Source organism: Caretta caretta, chromosome 10, assembly GCF_965140235.1.
Source record: "Caretta caretta isolate rCarCar2 chromosome 10, rCarCar1.hap1, whole genome shotgun sequence".
Taxonomy (NCBI): Eukaryota; Metazoa; Chordata; order Testudines; family Cheloniidae; genus Caretta; species Caretta caretta.
The window spans coordinates 51,183,484-51,196,380 of NC_134215.1; the positions used below are offsets into that span (position 1 = coordinate 51,183,484).

Genomic DNA, 12,897 nt, shown 5'->3' on the forward strand with positions numbered 1-12,897 from the left:
TGTCTCAAAGGAATCTGGTACAGTTTTGATTTTGCTGTCAAACTATTTCTGGCTACTGTGCACAAGCAGGCTATTTTTATGCTGATCAACACAGTGGAAAACATCCTTTGCCTGTAACTGTACTGCTGCCTTCTTTAGTCAAAAGAAGTTTTCCTCTGCCCTTATTCTAAACCTGTGCTGGGTCAGGCATTCATCCCTTTCATCCCCACCCTGATCTGACGTGTGAACATAACTGCGTGTTGAGGGATTTTTGGATGCTAAGCTGATAATGCAGCTACATATTTAGAAAACATCTTGTCAAGCCTCTTTGTACTCTTGTTCCACAAGCGCTTGCCCAATATTGCCTTCTGCACCTAGGGCAGCCTCCCTGAACCTATACACCATGGCTAGTATTCCTAATGATAAATACCACTGGTGATCCTGAATGGCTTTGTGTAGGCAAATTACCCCTTCTGTCATGCGAACTCAGTGTTCTATAGTATTTATTGCTGTTTTGTTTCAAATGACATCCTAGAAATGCTGTGCTGATGAAAGGTGACAGACTGACCTTCCTGGACACGGGAGTCCTCTTTACCTAGAGCAGGGCAACACACAGGCACCAACTTTTCAAAATGCTGGGGGGTGCTGGACCCTCAGCTCTGCCCCAAGCCCCATCCCTACTCCACCCCTTCCTTCAAGGCCCCACCCCATCCCGCCTCTTCCCGCCCCCGCTCCACCCCACCTCTTCCCACCCCCACCTCTTCGCGCCTAGTTCTGCCCCCTCCCTGACCGCGCCGCATCCTCACGCCGTCCCCCCAGCCTCCTGCATGCTGTGAAACAGCTGACTGCGGTGGGCGGGAGGTGTAGAGACAGAGGGGGAGGCGCTGATCCATGGGGCCTGCCAACGGGCGAGAGGCGGTAAGGGGGAGCTAATGGGGGGCTGCCGGTGGGTGCTCAGCAGCCACCATTTTTCCCTGTGGGTGCTCCAGCCCTGGAGAACCCACAAAGTCAGTGCCTATGGGGCAGCAGCACAAGCAGGGACAGTGCAAGCTTCCCCTCATGGGTCTCCCAGTGTTCCTCAAGCCTGACTGGGAAGGGTCATCTTTAGGAGTGAAATGGGGAAATGGTCTAAAATAAATAGGTGAAATTCAATAAGGACAAATGCAAAGTAGTACACTTAGGAATGAATAATCAAGTGCACAAGTACAAAATGTGAAATGATTGTCTAGAAAGAAGTATTGCAGAAAAGGATCTGGTGGCTATAGTGGATCACAAACTAAATATGAGTCAACAATGTAATACTGTTGCAAAAAAAGCAAACACCACTCTGGGATGTCTAGCAAGAATGTTGAAAGCAGGACACGAAAAGTAATTCTTCAGCTCTACTCAGCACTGATAAGGCCTCAACTGGAGTATTGTGGCCAGTTCTGGGCACTACACTGTGGGAAAGATGAGGACAAACTAAAGAAACTTCAGAGGAGAATAACAAAAATGATTAAAGGTCTAGAAAACCTGACCTACGAGGAGAGATTGAAAAAATTGGGTTTGTTTAGTCTGGAAAAGAGAAGACAGAGGGGAGACATAACAGTCTTCAAGTACATAAAAGCTTGTTATAAAGGGAAGGGTGATAAATTGTTCTCCTTAACTACTGAGGACAGGATAAAAAGTAATGGGCTTAAATTGCAGCAAGGGAGATTTAGATTAAATATGAGGAAAAACTTCCTAACCATCAGGATAGTTAAGCACAGGAACAAATTACCTACAGAGGTTGTAAAATCTCTGTCATTGGAGGTTTTTAAGAACAGGTTAGACAAACACCTGTCAGAGATAGTCTAGATAATATTTAGTCCCGTCTCAGTGCAGGGGACTGGAGTAGATGATCTATTAAGGTCCCTTCCAGTCCTACATTTCTATGATTCTGTGAAGGCGTAGTTCAGTTCCTTTGTCTGTTCAGTCCATAGGCCCTCTGGTGAGGTTAATTGTGTCAACAATACCCATTGTGTATGTAAGGCAGGAATTGTAGTGCTTACAGTGCAGCAGGGGGAAAACAGACTGCCACCAATTCATTATATTCCTTGCAGTTCATTTGCTCTAAATAGGTTGTTAAAGGTAGTGATATCTCTAACAACACATGTGTATTATACAGACAGAGTCATAGTTTACTAACATAACAGGACTGGCTGCTTAAATTGTATTAAAATAATATTTAACATCTTGACAGGTTTCAGAGTAGCAGCCGTGTTAGTCTGTATTCGCAAAAAGAAAAGGAGTACTTGTGGCATCTTAGAGACGAACAAATTTATTTGAGCGTAACTTTTCGTGAGCTACAGCTCACTTCATCAGATGCATTCAGGTATTTTCCACTGAATGCATCCGATGAAGTGAGCTGTAGCTCACGAAAGCTTATGCTCAGATAAATTTGTTAGTCTCTAAGGTGCCATAAGTACTCCTTTTCTGTTTAACATCTTGTTATTTATGTGAACAGATAACCTGGACAGCAGCACATGCCAGCAGAGCTGGGGATATGCAACCAGCAGAAATCCAACAGGAGATTATAGTCAGTTACCTCCCGCTCAGCCACATAGCTGCTCAGATATATGACCTCTGGACTGGAATCAAGTGGGGAGAGCAAGTTTACTTCGCTGAGCCAGATGCTTTAAAGGTACCTGTAGTACTTTACATATACATTTAAGGTAATTTTTTCACCAGCAGAAGCACTAAGTAGAGCATTTGGTTTTAAGGAGATGCAGGCGATAATTGCAAGTTTTGTGTAACCATTCTGGAAAAGTGAATTGAATGGGAGATGTAGAGCCAATACTCCAGTGACCTAAGGCCCCATTTTACCCTAACCCAGAGCCATGCCTAGAACTCTGTTCCGTCAGCTCCAAAACCACAGGCCTCTATCACTTTAGCTAAAGAGCTCCTGTAACTGATAGCAATAGTGGATCTCTTACCCTCTCTGTACACAAAGTTAGTTCATTACATTATAAAATGAAAAAATAATATAGCCAGAACCCAAGCTCTTTTTAAGGCAGCAGCTTGAGGATTCCCCTGGCACAGGGGGGAGTGTAAGCAATGTTCCAGGTAGGCAGGATCAGGGGGGACAGAAAGGAGGAGTAAAGCCACCTGTGCCCTCCCCCAGCACATACACAGTTGTGTCAAGCACTGTTCTAGCTCACCTGGGGATCTAGCTGAAATAATAGGCTCTGACTTCAATGATATTATACATATAAGTGCTGCAAGACGTAGTTCATTAGGAAGAAAAAAACCTCCATAACACCAATCCTGACTTTCGCAATATATTCTCTTATTTTAACAGGGCAGCTTGGTCAATACACTGAAAGAAGCACAGCCAACATCTCATATGGGAGTTCCACGAGTATGGGAGAAAATCATGGAGAAATTAAAGGACACGTCTGCTCAGTCGGGATTTATGAAAAAGAAAGTGTTATCATGGGCCATGTCCATTAGCTTAGAGAGGAACCTAAGCTGCTCAGGAAGGTACACTTAGTAACAAATACTACTTTAGCTATGCCCAAAGAACCCTATCTGCCCTCAATTATCCCCAAGTAGCCCCACTGACTTCATGGGGATTGCCTTTCTGTTCTCACTAGCACAGATATTTTACCTGGTAATTGGCATTCAGCACTGTAGTTTTATATTTTGGTAGAAATCAGTGGGGGGAAAAGATGTTCAGCAGCATCTCGTAAAACTGATCTCGGGTTCTGCTGGGGTATCTAGTTTTGACTGGATTTTTAAAGATAGATGGATTTCTGCCCTGGGCTTTACTATAGTTTTCCACTGGAGATTTTCTCCACCTTTGTTGCAGGCTTTGGCATCCATTCCAAGTGTATCAATGCATTTTTATCTGATTTCCCAAGGTCATTAAACTCATTGCCAGGTGATGTTGTGAAGGCCAAAACTATAATGCAATTAAAAAAAAAATTAGATAAGTTCATGGAGGATAAGTCCATCAATGGTCATTGGCCAAAATGGTCAGGGATGCAACACTATGCTCTGGGTGTCCCTAGCGTTTGTTTGCCAGAAGCTGGGAGTGGATGACAAGCGATGAATCACTTGATGATTGCCTGTTCTGTTCATTGCCTCTGGAAGACAGGATACCGGGCTTGGTGGAATCATAGAAGATTAGGGTTGGAAGAGAGCTCAGGAGGTCATCTAGCCCAAGCCCCTGCTCAAAGCAGGACCAACCCCAACTAAATTATTCTAGCCAGGGCTTTGGCAAGCCGAGCCTTAAAAACCTCTAAGGATGGAGATTCCACCACCTCCCTCGGTAACCCATTCTAGTGCTTCACCACCCTCCTAGTGAAATAGTTTTTCCTAATATCCAACCTAGACCTCCCCCACTGCAACTTGAGACCATTGTTCCTTGTTTTGTCATCTGCCACTACTGAGAAAAGCCAAGCTCCATCCTCTTGGAACCCCTTTCAGGTAGTTGAAGGTTGCTATCAAATCCCTCCTCACTCTTCTCTTCTGCAGACTAACTAAGCCCAGTTCCCTCAGCCTCTCCTCATAAGTCATGTGCCCCAGCCCCCTAATCATTTTCGTTGCCTTCCGCTGGACTCTCTCCAATTTGTCCATATCCTTTCTGTAGTGGGAGGTCCAAAACTGGATGCAGTATACCAGATGTGGCCTCACCAGTGTTGAATAGACAGGAAGAATCACTTCCCTTGATCTGCTGGCAATGCTCCTACTAATGCAGCCCAATATGCCATTAGCCTTCTTGGCAACAAGGGCACAGTGTTGTCTACTGTAATCCCCAAGTCCTTTTCTGCTGCTTAGCCAGTCGGTCTCCACTCTGTAGCACTGCATAGGATTCTTCCGTCCTAAGTGCAGGACTCTGCACTTGTCCTTGTTGAACCTCATCAGATTTCTTTTGGCCTACCCTCCAGCGTATCTACCTCTCCCCCCCAGCTTAGTCATCCACAAACTTGCTGAGGGTGCACTCCATCCCATCATCTAGATCATTAATGAAGATGTTAAACAAAACCGGCCCCGGGACCACTGGGGCACTCCGCTTGATACCAGTTGCCAACTAGACATCGAGCCATTGATCACCACCCACTGAGCCCGATGATCTAGCCAGCTTTCTATCCACCTTATAGTCCATTCATCTAATCCGTACTTTTTTAACTTGTTGGCAAGAATATTGTGGGAGACCGTATCAAAAGCTTTGCTAAAGTCAAGATATATCACATCCATCACTTTCCCCATATCCACAGAGCCAGTTATCTCGTCATAGAAGGCAATCAGGTTGGCAGGGCCAGCTCCAGGCACCAGCTTTCCAAACAGGCGCTTGGGGCGGCAATGAGAATGGGGCAGCAGTCCGTTTCCCGCGGCGGCTTTTGTGCGGCAGCTCCGCTGCTTTCCTGGGGGCGGTGGCAATTTGGTGGCAACTGCTTGGGGCGGCAAAATTGGTAAAGCTGCCCCTGAGGTTGGTGAGGCATGACAAGATAAAGGCCAATGGCTCTGCAATCGCATCAGCCAACTCCCTCAGATGCATTAGATCTGGCCCCATGGACTTGTGCATGTTCAGCTTTTCTAAATAGTCCTTAACCTGTTCTTTCACCACTGAGGGCTGCTCACCTCCTCCCCATACTGTGCTGCCCAGTTCAGCAGTCTGGGAGCTGACCTTGTCTGTGAAGACTGAGGCAAAAAAAGCATTGAGTACTTCAGCTTTTTCCACATCATCTGTCACTAGTTTGCTTCCCCCATTCAGTAAGGGTCCCACACTTTCCCTGACCTTCTTCTTGTTGCTAACTCACCTGTAGAAACCCTTCTTGTTATGCTTCACATCCCTTGCTAGCTGCAACTCCAATTGTGGTTTGGCCTTCCTGATTATACCCCTGCATGCTCGAGCAATATTTTTATACTCCTCCCTAGTGATCTGTTCAAGTTTCCACTTCTTGTAAGCTTCCTTTTTGTGTTTTAGCTCACCGAAGATTTCTCTGTTAAGCCAAGCTGGTCGCCTGCTATATTTGCTATTCTTTCTGCACATCGGGATAGTTTGTTCTTGCGCTCTCAATAAGGCTTCTTTAAAATACAGCCAGCTCTCCTAGACTCCTTTCCCCCTCATATTAGCCTCCCAGGGGATCCTGCCCATCAGTTCCCTGAAGGAGTCAAAGTCATCTTTTGGCTTAAGTCTGACCCAATATGGCTGTTCCTAGGTTCTTATGTTATCTACAGCGCCCTCAGGATTAATCACTCCATTCCCTCACCAAAAAGAAACAGTTTTATAGAGGCCTGTGGCATGATAGCACTTGACTATGAATTTATGTACAGCAGGGGAGAAGATCCTTTAGCGTATGTCTACACAATAAAGAAAAATTCGCAGCTGGCCCAGGCCAGCCAACTCAGGCTCATGGGGCTCAGCTGTGGGACTGTTTCATTGCTGTGTAGACTTCGGAGCTCAGGCTAGGGCCTAGGCTCTAAGACACTATGGGGTGGGAAGGTCCCAGAGCTCAGGCTCCAGCCGGAGCCTGGAAGTCTACACAGCAATGAAACAGCCTCTCAGCCCGAGTCCCACAAGGCCGAGTTGGCTGTCATGGGCCAGCCATGGGTTTTTCTTTGCTGTGTACACATACCCATAGAGATTCCAAAAAACATTGCATGTCTGTACTGATTTACTTGTATGACTTTTCAGTTTCCCAGATAGGTTTATCAAATTGCCCAGACAATGAGGCTCTTGTTATCTTAATGATCGTAGATTTTGGTGGAACTAGCTCATATTTAAGTGATAAAGAATCAAGAAATAGTGAAAATAGTGATCTCCACAATGCATTTCACCAATCCTTCATGAGCCTGCAAAACTGGGGCATCCCTGGTATTTGGAGTTAGTATTCAGGGAAGGTTTCAGAGTAACAGCCTGTATTTGCAAAAAGAAAAGGAGTACTTGTGGCACCTTAGAGACTAACCAATTTATTTGAGCATAAGCTTTCATGAGCTACAGCTCACTTCATCAGATGCTGTAGCTCACGAAAGCTTATGCTCAAATAAATTGGTTAGTCTCTAAGGTGCCACAAGTACTCCTTTTCTTTATTCAGGGAAGGACATTCTGTAAATGATACAAATGGGAAATAATGTGCCTAGACATCCAAACCCGAATGATGAATGCGTAATTGAAACACAAAGTTGGTTTGTTTTGGAAATTATTTACATTTCCTCTGAATTCCCCTGTCTTTCTCTGTGTTTTTTCCACTCAGCAGTGATTTAAAGCCCTTTCGAACAAGATTAGCAGACTACTTAGTACATGCAAAAATCCGCAGTGCTCTGGGATTTTCCCACTGTCAGAAGCATTTCTCTGGTGCTGCTCCTGTCACTACAGAAACTCTGGATTTCTTCTTGAGTCTGAACATCCCCTTGTACCAGGCATATGGGATGAGCGAGACTACAGGCCCGCACTGCATGTCTGGGCCATATGTTTACAGACGTCACAGGTAATTTTACAGAACCTTTTACATGCAGGAACCAAACAATCCTGCCAACATGAGAATGCCCATGATGTCTCCTGTTCCCACTGTTTTTCTTTCCCACTCCCTCTTTCACCTTCTTGTTTTTATGGCAGTTTCTGGGTAATTAAGTCGTGATACAGAATTTCACATTATTCTGTGAATTTGCCAACTCTTTATCTTTGTCTTCACTTTGACTGTGCTCTATCCCACAGTCCCAAGTTGCCTCCCACATCTACTTAGGTGGCAAAAGCCCTTATTGCACTGGACCCAGCTGCTAAAACTTCTACTTTCACCCTTGTCAATTTCTACCACATATTTATGCATTTTTACTACAAAAATCTGCAACAAATTGAAAACAGAAAATTGGGAAAAGACAGAATGAATTGAATATCAAATATATATATTTGATATATATATATATATATATATATATATATATATATATATATATATAAAATTCAGTAAAATGCTCTATTTTTAATGTATGAAAAGCTGCTACTGTATTTTCAGGTTGCTTTGCTGTAAAATTTAGATTCATGTCCCTTGAGACTTGAACTTGAGAGGCGGTGTTGTCTAGTGGATACAGTGCTGGACTGAGACTTGGGAGATGTAGGTTCTCTTTGTTCTTTCCTTTAACTTCCCCATCTTCAAGGCTCTGTGTTCCAGCTCAAGACAGTCTTCATGCCAGAAGCTGAGCATCTTGCTTCCACCACGCTTTGACCCACGGTGTCAGTCAAACCCGGTCTCTTGCACACTGTGCAGAGCACAACTATTAAACTAAAGGGCTGGCCTACTTAAGAGGGAATAATGTGCAAATACGAAATTTAAAACAGAGAAGTGTTTTAATGCTCCAAAAGAAACAAAAGGTCCACTTGAGTAGCAACACAGGGCAAAATCCTCAGCTGGTATAAATGTGCAGAACTCCACTTACGCTGCTGAAATTCTGGCCTGTAACTTTCTAACAACGATGGGAATGTGTTTGTTTATACCTTCTCAAGGATTTAGAGATGAGATATTATAAAGGTTGGCTGTATATTTTATCTGGCTTTTCTAGCATTCCTTATGAATCTTTTCCTTCTTGTTCCCTTGTAGCTGTGGCAAAGCAGTGCCTGGCTGCAAAGTGAAACTGGTGAATGAGGATGCAGATGGCAATGGAGAAATTTGTTTCTGGGGAAGAACTGTTTTCATGGGTTATTTAAATATGGAGGATAAAACTAAAGAAGCCATTGATGATGATGGGTGGTTGCATTCTGGAGACCTAGGAAGACTAGACAAGGACGGCTTCCTCTATGTTACTGGAAGAATTAAAGGTAAAAAGCAGTCTCCTCCCAACTTTTTAAAGTAACTATTAAGTGTTGTTCAGTCATACAACAGATAAGCACATAGGAATACCTTATTGGATCAGACTTGTGGTTCACCTGGTTGAGTGTCTCCAACTCCAGCTCCAAGTGCTTCAGAGGAGCCCTCACAATAAGTAGATGTGAGAGAATCTGCTCCCATGAAGGTCTCATCCTTAGAGATTGGCTTAAGCATTGCAACATGAGGTTTTATCTCCCTTCCAATATTCATTTTGTTAGCATTAACAATAATTCTGGATGTTTTGTTATCCATGTAAATGTTCAATCCCGCTTTGAATCTTGCTAAGTCCTTTGCCTTACTGTCTGATCAAAATATTCAGACAATAATGTTAGACAATCACTATGTTTTGTATTAAGTCATGAATCATGGGGCTACATGCTAGAAGAGGGTGCCTAATGAAATAGGAAAACTCACTGTACTCTTACTGCCATGTGGGAACTGGACATCTGAGATGGCTGTAAGCTCCGCGTTTCCAGACCATTTGAACAATATCCTCTTAGTTTTTGAAGGTAGAAGGATAAGTTAAAACAAAGAGGAATATTTGGGTCTGGTGACAGTATTTTGCTTGAAATGTTGTCCAGGGAAGGTTTTGGTAATTTGTTTGCCTGGAAGCTCACTTCCAAGATACATACTCAGAAGGGTGATATTTTGTCACAGTTCAGATGCTTCCTAAACTACCTTGTGTAATGAGTAACTGTAAGCCCTGAAAACAAGATGAATCATGAGGGAAGTAGCTGCACTTGCTGGTGAATTTGTAACAGGATAACATTACCATGTGCAGTCAATCCTAGTGGGCTTTATTAGACAGTAAAATTAGCCTGTACTGAATGTGATCATTTTGGCCTCCCTTAATTCTCTGTCTTTCCCTTTTCTGGTTACTTTTCCTTTCCTCCCATGTTATTCTTTAACAAAGTGGCCCAGTTCGATTATGTTAATGTTTGCATTGCACTTATACCTTCAGTGATGGGAGTGCCATTTTTTAAAAGAATAAATACTGTAAATGAAAGATAAATTAAGGCTAAGTGAGCCAGTTCGGATAAAATAAATACTGCCTGAATTTCCAGGCAAACTTCAAATCCAAGTCTAAACCATTTAAAATATATTGGAAGGTCAGATAAATCTCTGCCCTCCTCCCCGCCCCCGCATCCTTGAGCCTTGAACAGGTCTCCTCCATTTTCAGAAATCCATCTCAGCAGGTCTGGCTGGTGTTTTCAGTTCTCATGAGTTCTGGCAGGACTTTCAATGCATCAAGGATGGGAGGGACAAATGATGATGTTTTGTGATATCTCTGACCCAGAGTAGCTCTTAAGATTTGAATAGTCACATGTCAGAGATAGCTAGATAAGAGAACCCCCTTAATGGAACCTCATTGCGGGTGGGGCAGCAGCAGTTATAAAATTACAGGGGCTCTGGTGGGTTTGGAAAAGTTGAGGAGGAAGAAATCTCTAAGGTTTAGACCAACATCTGATTTGTGGAGGAGTGACCATATATTTAAGATATGATAAAGCATAGTGTAGTCTCTCATCCTAGAAATATAAATTGTACTTCATAAAATAATTCTGTACACACATCATATTATCCAGGAAAATAATTGTGGAGTATTGACTGTGCCAATTTATGTGGATTTAGCTGACTGGCTATTGCATATAAAACACACATGGGCCTATTATATACTTTCCCTGCCCTATAGCCTCCAAAGCTGTTACTGAACACTAGTGAAATTAGGACCCAAACCTGTGAGTAACTATTTCCCCTGAGTTCCCTCAAGTGCCACTGAATTGAGTAAAGAAAAGGAGTACTTGTGGCACCTTAGAGACTAACCAATTTATTTGAGCATAAGCTTTCGTGAGCTACAGCTCACTTCATCGGATGCTGTAGCTCACAAAAGCTTATGCTCAAATAAATTGGTTAGTCTCTAAGGTGCCACAAGTACTCCTTTTCTTTTTGCGAATACAGACTAACACGGCTGTTACTCTGAAACCTGAATTGAATAAAGCTCAGTAGCAAATGGGATCAGGTACTAAGCTACTGAATGTGCTACCTTTGTTAAGCTTTTCCCCCTTCACGTTTTTAAAAAACTGATAACTATAAAGATAACTATTTTTGTATCACTGAGACAACAGATTATCACAGTTAGGGAGTTTGAAACAAATGCTGATCCATGAAGTATAGGATATCTCAGAGGGGGTGTGTAAGGAGCAATAAGCTGGTTTAAAAGTAAACACTGAACATCAGAGGTAACCTCTTTCTCCTCTCTATTCTACTTTCTCCCTATCTCACAACTCACTGCCAAATGGTAGTTTTACCATAACACAGCACACAAGTCAGACAATCTAATGTTTCTTGTAAGAAATAAGACACGTCAGTTTTCCATAACCTTTTCTTTCCTTCTCATTTCCTCTGTTTCCTTCTTATACTCATCTGTTTACCAGACTTAATATCTACTCAATATGCAAATTCTGATAATCTCCAAAAACATAATTCCACTGAAACAGTTAGTCAAGTTTCTATCATCTTATTGTATTCAATACCACAAATTTTGGCAAAGAACCAAATTAAAATACAGACAAGAAGCCTCTTAGTTAATACTGAATATGCTACTGTCAACTAAGAAATGGATTCAGCAAATACTTACAGGTGCTTACCTTCACGTGCAGCAGTAGTACCACTGACTTCCATGGAAGTACATAAGTAAAGTTGAGCATTTCCATAAAAGTGTTTCCAGGATCAGGTCCCTTAATGTAGGGCTTTCAGTTACAATAGTACACTGAAGTCCATTTGTCTGCACTCTTCTGTACTGAGTGCATGGTAAATAGGCCTCATGGCCTGTGATGGGATGTTAAATGGGATGGGATCTGAGTTACCCAGGAAAGAATTTTCTGTAGTATCTGGCTGGTGAATCTTGCCCATATGCTCAGGGTTTAGCTGATCGCCATATTTGGGGTCGGGAAGGAATTTTCCTCTAGGGCAGATTGGAAGAGGCCCTGGAGGTTTTTCGCCTTCCTCTGCAGCATGGGGCACGGGTCATTTGCTGGAGGATTCTCTGCTCCTTGAAGTCTTTAAACCACGATTTGAGGGCTTCAATAGCTCAGACATAGGTGAGAGGTTTTTTGCAGGAGTGGGTGGGTGAGATTCTGTGGCCTGCGTTGTACAGGAGGTCAGACTAGATGATCATAATGGTCCCTTCTGACCTTAGTATCTATGAATCTATGAGTACATTATTTCTTAAAATGTTTTATGTATTTAAAAGGACAATTTATTTTAGGCACAGGCAGAGGACACAAGTTTAATGCAGTGGAGCCCTCGTTTGCTTATGGGATGGTGCAATGTATTGAGAATTGTAATAGTCAAAGAATTTTACTTTAATAGACAAGTATCAGAGGGGTAGCCATGTTAGTCTGTATCCACAAAAACAGTGAGGAGTCCGGTGGCACCTTAAAGACTACCAGATTTATTTGTGCATTAGCTTTCATGGGTAGAAAATCCACTTCTTCAGATGCATGGAGTGAAAATTACAGAAAAAGACATAAATATATATTGGCACATAAAGAGAAGGGAGTTACCTTACAAGTGGAGAACCAATGCTGAAGGTCAATTTAGTCAAGGTGGATGTGGTCAACTCCCAATAACTGATGAGGAAGTGTCAATACCAAGAGAGGGAAAATTGCTTTTGTAGTGAGCCAACCACTCCCAGTTCCTGTTCAAGCACAAATAGATGGTGTTATGTTTGCAAATGAATTGTAGCTCAGCAGTTTCTAGTTGAAGTCTGTTTTTGAAGTTTTTTTTTGTTGAAGAATGGCTACTTTTAAATCTGTTATTGAGAGCTCTCCTACTGGTTTTGGATGTACCATTCCTGATGTCTGATTTGTGTCCATTTATCCTTTTATGTAGAGATTGTCTGGGTTGGCCAATGTACATGGCAGAGGGGCATTGGCACATGATGGCATATATTCCATTAGTAGATATGCAGGTGATGGTGTGGCTGCTGGTGGTTGGGTCCTCTGATGGTGTCACTAGAGTAGAAATGGGGACAGAGAAGGCAACGGGGTTTGTTACAGGGATTGGTTCCTGGGTTAGTGTTTCTGTGGTG

General features: G+C 42.8%; 1 protein-coding gene across 4 annotated transcripts in view; it reads left to right on the forward strand.

Annotated features, from left to right (window-relative positions):
• Window positions 1-12,897, forward strand: part of ACSBG1 (acyl-CoA synthetase bubblegum family member 1) — a 71,036-nt gene that overhangs the window by 46,166 nt on the left and 11,973 nt on the right. For 3 of the 4 annotated variants that reach the window (XM_048866492.2, XM_048866487.2, XM_048866489.2), the window contains 4 exons: window positions 2,465-2,641; window positions 3,299-3,480; window positions 7,200-7,433; window positions 8,541-8,758. In XM_048866492.2, the coding sequence (XP_048722449.2) occupies window positions 2,465-2,641; window positions 3,299-3,480; window positions 7,200-7,433; window positions 8,541-8,758 (811 nt within the window). The remainder of the gene's footprint in view (window positions 1-2,464; window positions 2,642-3,298; window positions 3,481-7,199; window positions 7,434-8,540; window positions 8,759-12,897) is intronic. The other variant, XM_048866488.2, reaches the window with a different exon arrangement.